We start from the raw sequence: 19,355 nt of genomic DNA, 5'->3' as shown, positions 1-19,355 counted from the left end.
AACATTCCTGCTGCCCATGTGGGGTTGACCTGGCACCATGGATTACCAAGACCAGCCTTCTGTCTGTCCTCCTGCCCAGGCCAGAGGCCTTAAATTAACTTCAGATGTATCATGCAGAGTCTTTCCAGAGTGTAATTCATCCGGCTGTGCTGTCTGCATGGTTGGGGTCAATGAATCACAGTTCACGTGGCACCTCAGGCCAATGGGAGGGGTGGCCCATTGGATAAATAACAGTTCAGTTCAGTTCAGTTCAGTCACTCAGTCATGTCCGACTTTTTGCGACCCCATGAATCGCAGCACGCCAGGCCTCCCTGTCCATCACCAACTCCTGGAGTTCACTCAAACTCACATCCATCCAGTCGGTGATGCCATCTAGCCATCTCATCCTACGTCGTCCCCTTCTCCTCCTGCCCCCAATCCCTCTCAGCATCAGAGTCTTTTCCAATGAGTCAACTCTTCACATGAGCTGGCCAAAGTACTGGAGTATCAGCTTTAGCGTTATTCCTTCCAAAGGAACCCAGGGCAGATGTCCTTTAGAATGGACTGGTTGGATCTCCTTGCACTCCGAGGGACTCTTAAGAGTCTTCTCCAACACCACACTTCAAAAGCATCAATTCTTTGCCACTCAGCATTATTCAGGGTCCAACTCTCACATCCATACATGACCACTGGAAAAAACAAAGCCTTGACTAGACAGACCTTTGTTGGCAAAGTAATGTCTCTGCTTTTCAATATGCTATCTAGGTTGGTCATAGCTTTCTTTCCAAGGAGTAAGCGTCTTTTAATTTCATGGCTGCAGTCACCATCTGCAGTGATTTTGGAGCCCCCAAAAATTAAGTCTGACACTGTTTCCACTGTTTCCCCATCTATTTGCCATAAAGTGATGGGACCAGATGCCATGATCTTCGTTTTTTGAATGTTGAGCTTTAAGCCAACTTTTTCACTCTCCTCTTTCACTTTCATCAAGAGGCTTTTTAGTTCCTCTTCACTTTCTGCCATAAGGGTGGTGTCATTTGCATATCTCAGGTTATTGATATTTCTCCCAGCAATCTTGATTCCAGCTTGTGTTTCTTCCAGTCCAGCGTTTCTCATGAGGTACTCTGCATATAAATTAAATAAACAGGGTGACAATATACAGCCTTGACGTACTCCTTTTCCTGTTTGGAACCCGTCTGTTGGTCCATGTCCAGTTCTAACAGTTGCTTCCTGACCTGCATATAGGTTTCTCAAGAGGCAGGTCAGGTGGTCTGATATTCCCATCTCTTTCAGAATTTTCCACAGTTTATTGTGATCCACACAGTCAAAGGCTTTGGCATAGTCAATAAAGCAGAAATAGATGTTTTCTGGAACTCTCTTGCTTTTTCCATGATCCAGCGGATGTTGGCAGTTTGGTTTCTGGTTCCTCTGCCTTTTCTAAAACCAGCTTGAACATCAGGAAGTTCACGGTTCACGTGTTGCTGAAGCCTGGCTTGGAGAATTTTGAGCATTACTTTACTAGCGTGTGAGATGAGTGCAATTGTGCAGTAGTTTGAGCATGCTTTGGTATTGCCTTTCTTTGGGACTGGAATGAAAACTGACCTTTTCCAGTCCTGTGGCCACTGCTGAGTTTTCCAAATTTGCTGGCATATTGAGTGCAGCACTTTCACAGTATCATCTTTCAGGATTTGAAGTAGCTCATCTGGAATTCCATCACCTCCACTAGCTTTGTTCGTAGTGATGCTTTCTAAGGCCCACTTGACTTCACATTCCAGGATGTCTGGCTCTAGGTGAGTGATCACACCATCATGATTATCTGAGTCGTGGAGATCTTTTTTGTACCTTTCTTCTGTGTATTCTTGCCACCTCTTCTTAATATCTTCTGCTTCTGTTAGGTCCAGACCATTTCTGTCCTTTATCGAGCCCATTTTTGCATGAAATGTTCCCTTGGTATCTCTAATTTCCTTGAAGAGATTTCTAGTCTTTCTCATTCTGTTGTTTTCCTCTATTTCTTTGCATTGATCACTGAAGAAGGCTTTCTTATCTCTTCTTGCTATTCTTTGGAATTTTGCATTCAGATGCTTATATATTTCTTTTTTTTTTTTTTTTTTTTTAAATTTTTATTTATTTATTTGGCTGCTCTGGGTCTTAGTTGTAGCATGTGGGATCTAGCTCCCTGACCAGGGATCGAACCTGGGCCCCCTGCACTGGGAGCTCAGAGTCTTAGCCACTGGACCACCAGGGAATTCCCCAGATGCTTATATATTTCCTTTTCTCCTTTGCTTTTCACTTCTCTTCTTTTCACAGCTATTTCTAAGGGCTCCCCAGACAGCCATTTTGCTTTTTTGTATATCTTTTCCACGGGGATGCTCTTGACTCCTGTCTCCTGTACAGTGTCACAAACCTCTGTCCATAGTTCATCAGGCACTCTGTCTATCAGATCTAGTCCCTTAAATCTATTTCTCACTTCCACTGTATAATCATCAGGGATTTGTTTTAGGTCACACCTGAATGGTCTAGTGGTTTTCCCCACTTTCTTCAATTTAAGTCTGAATTTGGCAATAAGGAGCTCATGATCTGAACCACAGTCAGCTCCCAGTCTAGTTTTTGTTGACTATAGAGCTTCTCCATCTTTGGCTGCAAAGAATATAATCAATCTGATTTTGGTGTTGACCATCTGGTGATGTCCATGTGTAGAGTCTTCTCTTGTGTTGTTGGAAGAGGGTGTTTGCTATGACCAGTGCGTTCTCTTGGCAAAACTCTATTAGCCTTTGCCCTGCTTCATTCCATATTCCAAGGCCAAATTTGCCTGTTACTCCAGGTGTTCCTTGACTTCCTACTTTTGCATTCCAGTCCCCTATAATGAAAAGGACATCTTTTTTGGGTGTTAGTTCTAAAAGGTCTTGTAGGTCTTCATAGAACCGTTCAACTTCAGCTTCTTCAGCATTACCGGTTGAGGCATAGACTTGGATTACTGTGATATTGAATGGTTTGCCTTGGAAATGAACAGAAATCATTCTGTCTTTTTTGAGATCGCATCCAAGTACTGCATTTTGGACTCTTTTGTTGACCATGATGGCTACTCCATTTCTTCTAAGGGATCCCTGCCCACAGTAGTAGATATAATGGTCATCCAAGTTAAATTCACCCATTCCAGCCCATTTTAGTTCGTTGATTCTTAGAATGTTGACTTTCACTCTTGTCATCTCCTGTTTGACCACTTCCAATTTGCCTTGATTCATGGACCTAATATTCCAGGTTCCTACGCCATATTGCTCTTTATAAGCATCAGACCTTGCTTCTGTCACCAGTCACATCCACAACTGGGTATTGTTTTTGCTTTGACTCCATCCCTTCATTCTTTCTGGAGTTATTTCTCCACTGATCTCCAGTAGCATATAAGGCACCTACTGACCTGGGGCATTTCTCTTTCAGTATCCAGTATGAAAAGGCAAAATGATAGGATAAATAACATGGCCCATCAAATTGGATGCAGTCAGCTACCAGCCTAAGGGGATAAGCATTGGTTTATGTAGCTTGGGATTCCCTGGTGGCTCAGATGGTAAAGCGCCTGCCCGCAATGCAGGAGACCTGGGTTCGATCCCTATGTCAGGAAGATCCCCTGGAGAAGGAAATGGCCACCCACTCCAGTACTCTTGCTTAGAAAATTCCCTGGATGCAGGAGCCTTGTGGGCTACAGTCCAAGGGGTCGCAAAGAGTCAGACACGACTGAGCGACTTCACTTTCACTTTCTGTAGCTTTGGGGGTTGTAAACCTGCAGTGATATCCTAGGGGTCGCCTCAGCCACTTGCTTCATCCAATGCTCTGCTCTTTTGCCCCACCAGCCTGTGTCACCCCAGCTGAGTGCTGTGATGGAGGACATGTACACCAATGGGCCCGCTGCCCTGGGGAGCCCGGCCCAGACTCAGGGCCAGGAGGCCCGGAAGGTGCGGCTCATCCAGTTCGAGAAGGTCACCGAGGAGCCCATGGTAACCCTTGTTTTTTGCCACCATCACCCCCCAACCCCCACCCCATGCCTCCGCCTCAGAGCGGGCTTCCTGGTCCCTTCCAGTGGTTGACGCCCCAGGTGATGGAGACAGAAAGCCTTTCTCCCAAGAAATCACTTTCAGATGTCTTAAAGATCAGCTCAGCCTGGAGACGGAAACAGCAACCAACTCCAGTATTCCTGCCTGGAAATGTCCATGGACAAAGAGGAGCCTGGCGGGCTACAGTCCGTTGGGTTACAGGACTGAGCATGCACACATGAGGGTGGAGGGTTGGTAGCAATAAACTGATAGAACTAAAACAAACAAAACAAGATCAGCTCAGAAATAGCTCACAGTCAAGCATGCTATGGCTTTGTCTGTCTTCCAGGGAATCACGCTGAAGCTGAACGAGAAGCAGTCATGTACGGTGGCCAGAATTCTCCATGGGGGCATGGTCCACAGACAAGGTATAGGTCCAGCCTTCTTCTATACTTTGTGACACGACTGTATTTCCTGTTAGGTAACATTTGAGCAATTACAATATGCAACCCCTTTCATTCGCCTCTGAATACATAGCAGTGAAGCAAAGAGACCATCTCTGCCTTCTGGGGCTACCAGTTAAACTGAGAAAATAGGGAATTCCCTGGCACATCAGTATTTAGGACTCAGTATTCTCACGGCCGTGGGCCCTAGTTCAATCCCTGGTCAGGGAACTAAGATTCCGTTAGCTAAACAGCATGGCCAGAAAAAAAAAAAAAAGAAAAAACCAACTAAGCAAATAGACATTAATACGTATTTCAGTAACTGCTGTATCTCCTTCATGGGAAGCAGCCATCAATTTGCAGATGCATCCTTTAGTAAAAACACTTTTCTTTGTATCTAGGGGAGTGCAGGTAAGATAACCACTCTTCACAGAGAATCACATAGATTCTAAACAGTGATTAACTTGACCACTTGGTAGTGTTTGGAGGTTTTAGCTTAACAGCAGAAAAACATCAAGCTTGCTGGTGACTTCAGAGTGCCAAGTTCTTCACTTTCTGGTTTCTTTGAGTGTGTATAGCTGTTATCAGAAGCCCCAGAGATCAGGGGCACTCTAGTTCCAGGACATTTTAAGGATCAGGTAACTTTTATTCTTCACTCGGAGTTCTGAAGTCAAGGCAGAAGACATAGTCAGCTTCCCGGTGCTGGTCCTCATAGGACCCAGAGGGCCATCAATAGAATATTCCAGTCTCTTGTGGTCGAATACTTCCAACCCTGTGTGTTTTTTTTTACACAATCTTTTGTATCACGTGCTACAAATCACAGTTTCTTTCCTGCAGTGTTTTGACTCCTATTGACAGCTCTTGTCTGAACCTGTGTTCTTTTGATGGTAGGCTCACTTCACGTTGGGGACGAGATCCTAGAAATCAACGGCACAAACGTGACTAATCACTCGGTAGATCAGCTGCAGAAGGCGATGGTGGGTATCCACTCTGCCCTTGTCTTGGTGAACTGTGGATCGGAATTGCTGTCCACGTACCGCATTTTTCTGTGGAAGTGTTTATACCTCATTGAAGGGCCTCTTATCACTCAAGAAATGACAACTCTCTGTTTTCATTTAGTAAACTTCTAAAACAAGGCAGATGACCCAGTGTGTCTAGAAAGAGCTCTGTACTGAGTGCCAGAAGTCCTCAGTCTTTAACGGCAGCCCTGAATCCCATTCTTCTTTACTCCAGCCCTGTGATTTGGAGCAAAATTCACTTCTCTAAGTCATCTGTAACACGAAGATGCTAGTAATCACTATTCTTCTGTTATAGATTTCTTACAGAGAGCAATTGGACTAATAGATGAAACGTCAAAAAGACAGAATGATCTCTGTTCATTTCCAAGACAAACCAGTCAATATCACAGTAATCCAAGTCTATGACCCAACCACTAAAGCTTAAGAAGCTGAAGTTGAATGGTTCTCTGAAAACCTAAAAGACATTCTAGAACTAAAACCCCCAAAGATGTCCTTTTCATTATAGGGGACTGGAATGCAAAAGTAGGAAGTCAGGAGACACCTAGAGTAACAGGCAAATTTGGCCTTGGAGTACAGAATGAAGCAGGGCAAAGGCTAACAGAACTTTGCCGAGAGAATGCACTGGTCATAGCAAACACCCTCCAACACAGGAGAAGACTCTACATATGGACATCACCAGATGGTCAATACCAAAATCAGATTGATTATATTCTTTGTAGCCAGAGATGGAGAAGCTCTATACAGTCAGCAAAAGCTAGACTGGGAGCTGACTGTGGCTCAAATCATGAACTCCTTATTGCCAAATTCAAACTTAAATTGGAGAAAGTAGGGGAAAACACTAGACCATTTAGGTATGACCTAAATGAAATCCCTTACAATTATATAGTGGAAGTGACAAATAGATTCAAGGGATTAGATCTGATAGACAGAGTGCCTGATGAACTATGGACAGAGGTTCATGACATTGTACAGGAGGCAGTGATCAAGACCATCCCCAAGAAAAAGAAATGCAAAAAAGCAAGATGTTGTCTGAGGAGGCCTTACAAATAGCTGAGAAAAGAAGAGAGGCAAAAGGCAAAGGTGAAAAGGAAAGATATACCACCTAAATGCAGAGTTCCAAAGAATAGAAAGAAGAGATAAGAAAGCCATCCTCAGTGATCAATGCAAAGAAATAGAGGAAAATAATAGAATGGGAAAGACTAGAGATCTGTTCAAGAAACTTAGAGATACCAAGGGAACATTTCATGCAAAGATGGGCACAATAAAGGACAGGAATGGTGTGGACCTAACAGAAGCAGAAGATGTTAAGAAGAGCTGGCAAGAATACACAGAAGAGCTATACCAAAAAGATCTTCTGACACAGATAATCATGATGATGTGATCACTCACCTAAAGCCAGCCATCCTGGAATGCAAAGCCAAGAGGGCCTTAGGAAGCATCACTACGAACAAAGCTACTGGAGGTGATGGAATTCCAGTTGAGCTATTTAAAATCCTGAAAGATGATGCTGTGAAAGTGCTGCACCCAATATGCCAGCAAATTTGGCAAACTCAACAGTGGCCACAGGACTGGAAAAGGTCAGTTTTCATTCCAATCCCAAAGGGCAATGCCAAAGAATGCTCAAACTACTGCGCAATTGCACTCATCTCACACACTAGCAAAGTAATGCTCAAAATTCTCCAAGCCAGGCTTCAGCAGTACCTGATCCGTGAACTTCCAAATGTTCAAGCTGGTTTTAGAAGAGGCAGAGGAGCCAGAGATCACATTGCCAACATCTGTTGGATCATAGAAAAAGCAAGAGAGTTCTAGAAAAACATCTACTGCTGTCAAAGCCTTTGACTGTGTAGATCACCACAAACTGGAAAATTCTTTAAGAGATGGGAATATCAGACCACCTGACCACGCCTCCTGAGAAATCTGAATGCAGGTCAAGAAGCAACAGTTAGAACTGGACATGGAACAACAGAGTGGTTCCAAATTGGGGAAGAATTTCGTCAAGCTGTATATTGTCACCCTGCGTATTTAATTTACATGCATAGTACATCATGAGAAATGCCAGGCTGGATAAACACAAGCTGGAATCAAGATTGCCAGGAGAACTATCAATAACTTCAGACATGCAGATGCCACCACCCTTACGGCAGAAAGTGAAGAGGAAGTATAGAGCCTCTTGATGAAAGTGAAACAGGAGAGTGAAAAACCTGGCTTAAAACTCAACGTTCAAAAAACTAAGATCAAGGCATCCGGTCCCATAACTTCATGCCAAATACATGGGGAAACAATGGAAACAGTGACAGACTTTGTTTTGGGGGGCTCCAAAATCACTGCAGATGGTGACTGCAGCCATGAAATTCAAAGACATTTGCTCCTTGGAAGAAAAGCTATCACCAACCTAGACAGCATATTAAAAACAGAGACATCACTTTGCCATCAAAGGTCCATCTAGTCAAGGCTATGGTTTTTCCAGTAGTCATGTATGGATGTGAGAGTTGGACCATAAAGAAAGCTGAGCACCAAAGAATTTATGCTTTTGAACTGTGGTGTTGGAGAAGACTCTTGAGAGTCCCTTGAACTGCAAGGAGATCCAGCCAGTCCATCCTATACGAAATCAGTTCTGAATATTCATTGAAAGGACTGATGCTGAAACTCCAATACTTGGGCCATCTGATGTGAAGAACTGACTCATTTGAAAAACCCTGATTCTGGGAAAGATTGAAGGCAGGAGGAGAACGGGACTACAGAGGAAGGGATGGTTAGATAGCATCATCGACTTGATGGACATGAGTTTGAGCATGCTCTGGGAGTTGGCGATGGACAGAGAAGCCTGTCCTGCTGAACTCCATGGGGTCACAAAGATTCGGACATGACTGAGCGACTGAACTGAACTGAGATGAGACATTGAATGTGCCCTCTAGATTCAGTTGTGCTGGGTGTTTGCTTCTCCAGATTCTTCACCATGGTTCTTCAGCCTTGCACACAATGGAGACTATTCCTGTAAGCAAAGCAGGAAAATCACATGGAGTAGTTGGGTGTCATTGGCCATGGCTAGTAGGAAGCACCCCTCAGGCACTTAGCATGGGAATGAAGCAGAGAATAGAAACTTGAAAACAAGTGTGGTTTGAACCAGAAATGAAAAAAACTGAACATTGCCAGAATTACATGTTAACATTCCTTTTAAATTTCTGCCAATCTGACAGGTGCAAAGTACTTCATGGTTGCTTTATTCTTCTAATTTTATTCCCAGAGCCAAAAGTTGAGCACTTTTTAAGAGCTCATTGGCTATATGCTTTTCCTTCTTGTATCTTTTTGCCCTGTTGTCTATCGGGTTGGTTATCTATTTATAACAGAGTTTCAGTGAGCCTGATTGTTAGTTGCTCAGTCATGTCCAACTCTTTGTAATCCCATGCAATGTAACCCACCAGGCTCCTCCGTCCATGGACTTCTCCAGGCAAGAACACTGGAGTGGGTTGCCATTTCCTTCTCCAGGGGATCTTCCTAACCCAAGGACCGAACCCGGGTCTCCAGCATTGCAGGCAGACTCTTTACCGTCTGAGCCACCAGGGAAGCCCATATAATAAAGTTTAGAAGCACTTGAAATATTGGTTATTAACTGTCTGCCTACTATATGCACAATAATATGTTTCCAGGAAGTAAGTCAGTGTTAGTCACTCAGTCGTGCCTGATTCTTTGCGACCCCATGGACTGCAGCCCACCAGGCTCCTCTGTCCGTGAGATTTTCCAGGCAAGGATACTGGAATGGGTTGCCATGTCCTTCTCCAGGGGATCTTCCCAACCCAGGGATGGAGCCCAGGTCTCCTGCACTGCAGGCAGATTCTTTATCGACTGAGCTGCGAGGGAAGCCCATTATGTTTCCAAGTGTATTGTATAAGGTATCTTTTGCCACATGACACAAATTAACTTTTACATAGTTGATTATATTTATACAAATCAAAAAGAAGTATAAATTTTGAATATTCATATATTTGAAACAGTTGTTCCAAGACTAAGGGATACAGCCTTGCTGTGGGCTCAGAAAAAAACCTGTGCATCACATTCTGTTGAGAAGAAATGATTAAGGCCAAGTGCAGAGGATCGTGTTCTGTGCAGGGTACACTGAGGATATGAGTCAGCTACTCGTGCTGGTGAGCATGAAACACTCCAGCCAGGGTCCTGGCAGGAGATAGGTGACCCACTCCAAAAGGTGGATAAGATGCTGAATGAAGGGGTTGTTTACAGAGGGTAAGGCCTAAAGATAGAGGGGAACAAAAATCCCTGGTGGCTGGGAAAGATTGAAGGCATGGGGAGAAGGGGACAACAGAGGATGAGATGATTGGATGGCATCCCCGACTCAATGGACCTGAGTTTGAGTAAACTCAGGACAGGGTTATGGACAGGGAAGCCTGGCGTGGTGCAGTCCATGGGGTCACAAAGAGTCACACACGACTGGGCAACTCAATAACAACAACAATTACTACTGCATGGGTCTGGGGCACATGCTTTGGGTATTTGCATCAGGATCCAGGTCACGTCCACACACTGCAGTTGACGGATACATCTTTTAAGACTCTTTGAATCCTTCTGTTTTCTGATCTGATCTTTGTGGAAGAAACTTGGTTGTTGGTCCTATAGAGTTTCTCCTAGTGAGAGTGGAATGTCTATAGAAAAGTAAGTTGAGGATAGCTCTGAAAGTGTTCTTACCATTTGATTCCACATTTCTCTCATGGGGTTCTAGTCTGTAGAAACCAAATGCAAATATATAAGGACATATGTTGAAGGGGGTCTCTGGCAGCAGGTTGTAAGAAAGAAAGAAAGTGAAGTTGCTCAGTTGTGTCCGACTCTTTGCGAGCCCCTGGACTGTAGCCCACCTGGCTCCTCCATCCATGGAATTTTCTAGGCAAGAGTACTGGAATGGGTGGCCATTGCCTTCTCCAGGGGATCTTCCTGACCCAGGGATCGAACCTGGGTCTCCCACATTGCGGGCAGGCGCTTTACTGTCTGAGCCACCAGGGAAGCGCAGGTCGTAGAAGAAAAAACAAAAACTGGTGACAATGGACACGCCTACTAATGGGGATGGTGGCTGAGGCCACCATCACACAAGGGATGTAACTGAGCCATCAGAGAGAGTGAATAAAGTCTTCATATATTGACCTGGAAGCAAGTTGTTGAGTCATGCTTATAGTATAATCCCATTTTGTTAAAAACAACAAAAATGCATAAATATGAATACGTGTATAAATATCTGTACATGTTTGTATTGTATAGAAAAGTGTGGACATATGTGTTCATTGTAGGGGTTCATTTTAAGTACTTCTGGGGATCTTTTGGGGTCACCAGTGAAGAGGAGGGACAATCATTAGCCTTTGGTTCATGTTGTTATGCTGGTTTATGGGACGAAGAAAGTGTTCTGCTACATTTCAAAGTGCAATGATGGCTATTGGGGGGAAAAAAAGAAACCTCATGGGCCTTTGGGAGGGGCCCATGACTTCATGAGACCCCCAGTCAGCCAAGTTCATTTTACTTAACAGTTATTTCATGTTTCTTGTTTTAATAGAAAGAAACCAAAGGAATGATCTCATTGAAAGTAATTCCCAACCAGCAAAATCGGCTTCCAGCACTACAAGTAGGTGGCAGCATTTTCTCTGTCGCGATGACTGCAGGATTCAGACCCACGGTGTTCTCAGAATTTGATTGAATGATGTGATTCTAATCAGTGGAGTTGCCTAGTACTCTCTGGGCCAAATTGACACAAATTGACTGGCAGGCCTTTGCTGCGTATCCTGCATGTGAGAGCAAAGGCCCATCTCCTGATTCTGCAACCCCCCTTCACACACAGCGCATCATGGCTTAGGAGGGAAATCGCTTGGGCAGGGCCCTGGCAGATGAACTTTGACAAAAATCACTGAAGTTTCTGTTCCAGGTTACTTAATGTGTGATGGTATAATTTTCTTGTCAAGTAAACTTTTTAAGATTGAAGTTTTGGTATATATGAGCACATAGACAACAAAGTACACAAATCCTAAGTATAAAACCAGATGAATTTTCACAAACTTAACACACCCATGTGACCAGCACCCTAAGAGTCCCCATCCCCATTTCCAGTCCGCCAACCCTGACTTCTGACTCCAGAGATGAGTTTTGCCCCTTTTGGGAATTTGTGTAAATTGACTCACACAGTACGAATTCTTCAGTGTCTCGTTTTGTTCACTGGGTGTGAAGTCTGTGCTATAGCAACTGATGATTCCGTCTCTTTTTTTGTCTGAATTATTTTTATTTTTTAAAAATTTTAATTGAAGGCTAATTACTTTACAATATTGTGGCGATTTTTGCCATACATTCACATGCATCAGCCATGGGCGTGCATGTGAGTCCTTCTTATTCACTTCTCATGAACATGCTCTTGAGGGCCTTCTGCAATTCCAGCTTTTTGGTTCTTCCAAACAAAAACCAAAAAACAGTGCTGCCATGAACTTCATTGTATCTGAGTTTCAGTGCATTTCTGACGAGTTGTGGAGCACGTTCAACTGTAGTGATGTTGCCCAACTGTTTTCCAAGGTAGCTGTACCATTTTCTGTTCCCAGCTTCCAGTTCCAGCTCCACCGCATCCTCGCTGAGAATTCTCTGGCATTTTCCCCCTTCCTTTTGGCCATTGTGTTGGTGGTGGTAAAATTTGCTCTCTGCTTGGAAGTGGCGTCTTCTCTTGTTTTTTAGTCGGCCTGAATTTCATAAATCTTCAGAGAACAGTGTCGCCTCTCTTGATCCTTTCAACTCTATTTTTCTGTTTCATTGCTTTCTGCTCCTTCCTGCTTTCTTTATTTCTTTGGGTTGGATTTACACCCCGATCTTCCTATCCGAGATAGCTGGTATTAAGTTCTGACCTAATAGCTTCTTCCAGTCTTTTTTTGCTTCCATGTATAAAGAAATACTAAATTTCAAGCATCGTAGGTGTTTTTATTTGATAATTTGATAATCAAACACATTTTATTTGCTTGATTTGTTTTGATTTGCTTTGATTTGAAATGATCATCTCATTTTATGTGATATCAGCAGCAAGACTTGGGGCATGTTCATAAAGTAGCTGCTTTGTACTCCAGGACGGACAGCTGAGTCCCAGTAACCACACACCATCTTTGCCTCCCTGCTGTCTACGCAGTGCAGACCCTGCTTATTTACAGCCAAACTTTCCACTAATGCAGCATCCCTCGCCTGCTTTTTCAGATGTTCATGCGCGCGCAGTTCGACTATGATCCCAGAAAGGACAACCTAATCCCTTGCAAGGAGGCGGGACTGAAATTCATCACGGGGGACATCATCCAGATCATCAACAAGGATGACAGCAACTGGTGGCAGGGCCGGGTGGAAGGCTCATCCCAGGAGTCAGCGGGCCTGATCCCCTCCCCTGAGCTGCAGGAATGGTGAGCCACTGATGGACGAGGACCCATGCCCACCACAGAGAACTGCCCAGCTTCCACAATCTGTCATGCCGTGTATCCTTTCTGTTGCTCAATGGAGCCAACCTCCCAGTTTTCCTAGTACAATGGGCGGAGGGCAGGGGCAATGATGCCCTTATGAGCTTGACTGGCTGTTTTATGGCTAAAGGAGCCTGATTAGTTCTCCCTGCATCCACGGATCTCTGTGGCCACAGATGCTTTCCCTCAGCTTACAAAGCAGGCCGTGGCACTGGGACTCAATCCCGCCTCCCCCAGCGCCCTTCTGAGCCATGATCTTCTGAGTCCTGCAGAAAAAATGAAAGTGAAGTCACTCAGTCGTGTCTGACTCTTTGTGACCCCATGGACTGTAGCCCACCAGGTTCCTCTGTCCAGGGGATTCTCCAGGCAAGAGGACTGGAGTGGGTGTCCATTGTCTTCTCCAGAGGATCTTTCTGACCCAGGGATCGAACCTGGGTCTCCCACATTGTAGGCAGACTCTGAGCACTGCTGAGAACAGTCAAATTTTAAGGATGTGTCCATTATGCACATTTGTGGTACATAGGAAAGGTTATCCCTGTGCCCAAGTTGGATTGCCATCCCTATCAAAACACCCGTAACATTTTTCACCAATGTAGAACAACCCTGAAACTTATTTGGAACCACACACACACACACACAAAAACAAACCCTGAGTTTCCAATGCAGTCTTAAGAAAAAAGAACAAAGCTGGAGTTAGCACATTTCTTGACTTCAGAATATACTACAAAGCTACAGTTGTCAAAAGAGCATAGTCCTACATCACTATATTTAAAATGGGTAACCAACAAGGGCCTACTGTATAGCACATTGAACTCTGCTCGATGTCATGTGGCAGCCTGGATGGGAGGGGAGTTTGGGGGAGAATGGATACACGTATATGGATGGCTGAGTCCCTTTGCTGTTCACCTGAAACTATCACAATATTGTTAATTGGCTATACCCCGATACAAAATAAAAAGTTTAAAAAATAGCATAGTAGTGGCACAAGAACAGACACACAGACCAATGGAATGGAACAGAGAGCCCAGAAATAAACACATGTACTTAACATCAATTAACTTATGACAGAGGAGGTAAGAATATGCAAAGGAGGAAAGACAGTATCTTCAATAAGTGGTGCTAGGAAAACTGGACAACTACATTTACTTTACAAAATTAAATTAGAATATTTTTTCACACCATTTACAAAAAGAAAAGGGATTAAAGACTGAAGTGTTAGACTAGAAAGTATAAAACCCCAAGAAAAACTGACTGCAGCATGTGGCTTGCAGCATCTTAGTTGCTCAACCATGCATTGAACCCACACTCTTGACAGTGAAAATGCAGACCTCTAAGCACTGCACTGCCAGGGGATTCGCTATATTCCATTTAAAGTTATAAAATAACGGCCGTATGTCCCTATACTATATAATACATCCTTGTAGCTTATTTATTTTATGCATAGCAGTTTTTGTATTGATACCTCTTAATCCTCTACGCCTATATTGCCCCTCCCTCTTCTTTTTCCTCAGTGGTAACCACAAGTTTTTCCTCCATATCTGTGAGTCTGTTTGTTTTGTCTTATTCATTCATTCGTTTTATATTTTAGATTTCACGTACAAGTGATAACTTAAAGTTTTGTTTTTCCCTGAGTTTTCACTAAGCCTAATACTCTCTAGGCCCATCCATGTTATTGTAATTGGCAGAGTTTCATTCTTTTTATTAATGGCTGAGTAATATTCCTCTGTGTGTGTATGCTCATATGTGCATATGCGCATGTTACATCTTCATCCGTTCATCTGTTGGTGGACATATAGGTTGTTTCCACGTCTTGGCTATTGTAAATAATGCCTTGAGAGAAAGGGCCGGAGGCAGATGGTTCTAGGGGTTTCATGTAGAGGGACCGCACAGGCAAGTGACCCAGGGCTTTTGCACCAAGAAGCCACCGATGTCCTCTGTTGTATCTTCCCTCCAGGCGAGTGGCGAGTGGGGCCCACTCTGCTCCAAGTGAGGCCCCTAGCTGCAGCCCCTTTGGGAAAAAGAAGAAGTACAAAGACAAGTACCTGGCGAAGCACAGCGCAAGTACGCTCCCCGACTCGCCGCTGCTCCTGGTCTCCTATGACCACATCCCTCTGCCTGGCTCCACACAGTCAGGGCATGTGGGAGGAAGGCTGCTCATCACACTTTGCCCCTAGGGATCCACCCTGACCGCCTTCCAGACCTTTCTCAATACATCAGCCGACATCAGTATGACCCAGTGCAGGGTTCGAGCCACCTCAGACAGCGGCCTGTTTTCCTGAACTAACTCTGACTGTGTTCTTTACCTGCTGTGGGCACAAGCAGATTGTAGATAAGAAAGGAAGAATCATCCATGTCTGCTACTGTCTGTTAAATGCCTACTTCCTGGGGGGAGCATGTTCGAGAAATACAGGAGCAAATCGCAGGACCTGAAAGCACCTACCAAGTCAGGAGTCTCCATGGAGCCACAGAGGGCAGTTGTGTGACATGGGAGGCAGCAGGATCAGAGTCAGGATGACACTCATGTCCCCTGAGACAAAGGCCAGTACAGGCGGTACTGGGGAGATGACGGTGGTAGGGCAGATAGCTGGGGCCAAAAGCTTACAGAAAATCTGAGTGCAAAGAACTGACCAACAGCTGTGTTGAGTTTCAGTGGCAGGGGGTTGGGAAAACCAAGACATAGACCCCAAGGAGGGGCACCCACCATCAAGGGTCAGTCTCACCCGCAGTTGTCCCCACCAGTGTTCGAGCCTGTCTGGCTGATCTCAGTCTGCCCTGTTTGCCCAGCTCTGGGATGACCTTGGTTTGCTTTTCTTTGTCCCTAGTTTTTGACCAGTTGGATGTTGTTTCCTACGAGGAAGTGGTTCGGCTGCCCGCGTTCAAGAGGAAGACCCTGGTTCTCATTGGTATCTTCTTGTTGCTTTGCTACTGGACACGACATTTCTGTTTGTGTTCCCCTGCCTGCAGGATGTACCCTACTTCCATTGCCTCCCTGCCTGGAGCATGTAACCTACCTCCATGCCTTCTCCCTACTCTCTTCCTCCAAAAAAAGTAGGGGGCAGTGAGGAAGAAAAGGAAGCAAGAAGTTGGGTGTCTTGGGCCTCCATATGGAGCAGATTTAAGAGTTTACTGTGTCCTTACCAGGACTCACCTTGGTTCATGTTGCTAGAGAGGGTAAACCTGATACAGTTTTCAGCAACTAATTCTTTTAGGTGATTTATCTGTCTGGCCAGCAGTAGGGATGCTCTAGGCCTATGCTTGCATTCTCCAGAAAAGGATTCAGGGCTCTTTGAAGTGGAGCAAGTTCTCCCTGTCTCTAGAAGGAAAAGGTTAGTTGGTTAGAGGATCTGTTTAAACTTGCAGGAAAAGTCTGTTCCATTCATTTGGGGGGAGTCTAGGAAGGCAAATAGCCTTCAGAAAGAAACCGAAAATGCCCTGTGGTAGCCAGCTCCTATATACAAATGACAGCTGTGTTCTGAATTGTCATCAGGACACCAGGCCCTGAAACCCTTGATCCTCCTGACCCCAGCCCTTCAGAAGCCCATGCACATTGCTTTGACCTGTCACTGATCGTGGGCTCTGAGAGTTGAAAACCCACGTGTTAGTCCTCTTTCTAGCCCTGTCTTTGTCTCTGGGGAAAGAAATGGAAGCATTGATCTGCATGCCTGTCTCTGTCCATGCAGGAGCCAGTGGGGTGGGCCGCAGCCACATCAAGAGTGCCCTGCTCAGCCAGAACCCGGACAAGTTTGCATACCCTGCCCCGTGTGAGTAGCTCAGGGGCCTGAGGGCCATGGTTCCAGAGTGGTCTGTCATTTTGTGTTTTTTTTTTTTTTCCTTCTTAGCCATGCCACGTAGCTGGGGATATCCCAATCTCCCCGGCCAGGGACTGAACCCATGCTTTGGCAGCAAAGACATAGAGCCCTAACCACTAGACGGCCAGGGAAGTCCCTTCTTTGTGATTTTTTTACCCCAAACATTTGATGATCAAAAGAAAAGATCATTTGGAAAGGTACAAATTTGCCCCTAGAGTTGCTGCAACTAACAAAGTAGTCATGCTGTTGGTCTGCATAAGGGACATAGTGGCACTTAGGGTCATTCAATAACTTAAAATGCAAACTGAGTTCACAAGAGTGGGTGAAAGTAAGAAGAAGTTGGGTCAAAGAAAGACTTTCAGTGCGCTTCCCAGAAATCCAGACTATATATAGCCTGCAGATCGGTTTTATTTTTTAAATTTTTTCACAACACTGCATGGAACGTGGGATCTTAGTTCCCTGACTAGGGTTCAAGCTTGTGCCCCAGCCTGCATTGGAGGGTGGAGTCTTAACCACTGGACTGCCTGTGAAGTCTCTGCAGATCTGCTCTACAAAGATTTCCAGCTTCTGTGTCCCTGGGGTTGGTGTTGGAGAGAGAGGCAACTTTATGACTGCAGGAGGGTGGGCGCTCACTCTGGAGCATTTAAACGTGTTCCTGGCCCACTTCATTTTCTTGAGTCAGGCCCTAAGGATCCTAATAAGAAAGTGAAGTCACTCAGTCATATCTGACTTGGCGACCCCCATGGACTGTAGCCCACCCGGCTTCTCCAGCCATGGAATTTTCTCAGCAAGAGTACTGGGGTGGGTGGCCCTTGCCTTCTCCAGGGGATCTTCTAGACCCAGGGATCAAACCCAGGTCTCCCATTTTGCGGGCAGATGCTGTACCGTCTGAGACACCAGGGAAGCCCTTAGAAGATTCCCTGAATCAGAAGCCCCTGCACTAAAGGCAGCTGGGGTGGCAGTGGCGACACCAGGGTCTGTGCCCCCGGGAGCCACGGAGGGGGGCCCCCGAGTGGCTCGGATTGATCGGGGTTCTCGGGGTGCAGATACGACACGGCCAGCCAGGAAGAGCGAAGAAGATGGCAAGGAATATCACTTCATCTCCACGGAGGAGATGACGCGGAGCATCTCCGCCAATGAGTTCTTGGAGTTTGGCAGCTACCAGGGCAACATGTTTGGCACCAAGTTCGAGACCGTGCACCAGATTCACAAGCAGGGCAAGGTTGCCATCCTGGACATCGAGCCTCAGGTGGGTCAGTGGGGGAGGCCGGAGCAGATAAGAGCATGGTGCTGAAGAGCACAGCTCAGGGGGACCTGCAGGATGTGCACCCCGGCTTCACGGGCTGTCACTGGGGTCACCAGGAGGAAGAGCTGGACCAGCCATGCCAGAGACAGTCCTGGCCTTGGCAAGGCCCTAAGATGCTGATTGCCAGGGGTCTGCTGTGACCGCTGACTCTTTTTCCCCTCTCTTCTCCCTCCCTCCACTCCGTTTTTTTTCCCCAGACCCTGAAGATCGTTCGGACAGCAGAACTTTCACCTTTCATTGTGTTCATTGCACCCACTGACCAAGGCATTCAGGTGGGAATGTAGGGTCTGTGCAGGGGGGTGGGAGACCCGACATATGGTTGGCAGGGTGCTGGCAGAGCTTAACGTCTTAGCTGCTGTTGTCTTCCTGCCCTTGAGGCCAAGAAGACAGAGCACTTGCGTCCAGTCTGTTCAGTTCAGTTGCTCAGTCGTGTCTGACCCTTTGCGACCCCATGGACCACAGCACGCCAAGCCTCCCTGTCCATCACCAACTCCCAGAGTCTACCCAAACTCCTGTCCATCAAGTTGGTGATGCCATCTAACCATCTCATCCTCTGTTGTCCCCTTCTCCTCCCACCTTCAGTCTTTCCCAGCATCAGAGTCTTTTCTAGTGAGTCAGCTCTTCACATCCTGTGGCGAAAGTATTGGAGTTTCTGTTCAATGGGGAGTTGTTAACCCACTAGCCAGGCCGTTGTTCCAGAAGCACAGAGATGGATGGTGGGCTTAAGAGGGGCAAATGTGGGGGACAGGGACCCTGGACATATGTGGCCCTAGGCCCACAGGGGTCATGCTGTGGGGAGGGGGGACCATGTAGGGAAGCCTCCTGGGTCCCTAGAGCCAACGAGCTCCAAACCCCGCTGCAGATTGCTTTTCACTGAACGCATCTGTGGAGACCTTCCTGGGCCTTTCTCAGGAGCTGTGGTCTCCCATCATGTGGATTTAGCTGAATTATTTAGTTCCCTAGGTATTCCCTAGCGGTTCAGATGGTAAAGCGTCTGCCCACAATAAGGGAGACCCGGGTTCGATTGCTGGGTCAGGAAGATCCCCTGGTGAAGGCAATGGCCACCCACTCCAGTACTCTTGCCTAGAAACTTCCATGGATGGAGGAGCCTGGTGGGCTACAGTCCACGGGGTCACAAAGAGTCGGATATGAGTGAGTGACTTCACTGTAGTTCCCTCACTGCCTTCTTGACGGCTGTTTAGGTTTAAAACTTTTAATAGCATCAATATGACAATCCATGATTCTGTGCGTGTGCCTCCCATGTACAAATCTGTCTGTGGAAGATTGCAGGCAGCGTCATGTTGGGAATTT

General features: G+C 45.8%; 1 protein-coding gene across 1 annotated transcript in view; it reads left to right on the top strand.

Annotated features, from left to right (window-relative positions):
- MPP1 (MAGUK p55 scaffold protein 1) overlaps positions 1–19,355 on the top strand; it is a 31,511-nt gene that overhangs the window by 10,534 nt on the left and 1,622 nt on the right. Inside the window, exons 2-11 of the mRNA XM_004022237.5 lie at positions 3,822–3,965; positions 4,351–4,429; positions 5,336–5,421; positions 11,015–11,083; positions 12,679–12,875; positions 14,884–14,990; positions 15,752–15,832; positions 16,610–16,690; positions 17,785–17,987; positions 18,242–18,316. Coding sequence (XP_004022286.1) covers positions 3,822–3,965; positions 4,351–4,429; positions 5,336–5,421; positions 11,015–11,083; positions 12,679–12,875; positions 14,884–14,990; positions 15,752–15,832; positions 16,610–16,690; positions 17,785–17,987; positions 18,242–18,316 — 1,122 coding nt within the window. The remainder of the gene's footprint in view (positions 1–3,821; positions 3,966–4,350; positions 4,430–5,335; positions 5,422–11,014; positions 11,084–12,678; positions 12,876–14,883; positions 14,991–15,751; positions 15,833–16,609; positions 16,691–17,784; positions 17,988–18,241; positions 18,317–19,355) is intronic.

This window comes from Ovis aries, chromosome X (assembly GCF_016772045.2).
Source record: "Ovis aries strain OAR_USU_Benz2616 breed Rambouillet chromosome X, ARS-UI_Ramb_v3.0, whole genome shotgun sequence".
In the NCBI taxonomy this organism is placed as follows: Eukaryota; Metazoa; Chordata; class Mammalia; order Artiodactyla; family Bovidae; genus Ovis; species Ovis aries.
Note: the sequence above shows the minus strand (reverse complement) of the source record. Positions and strands in the feature narration are given on the sequence as shown.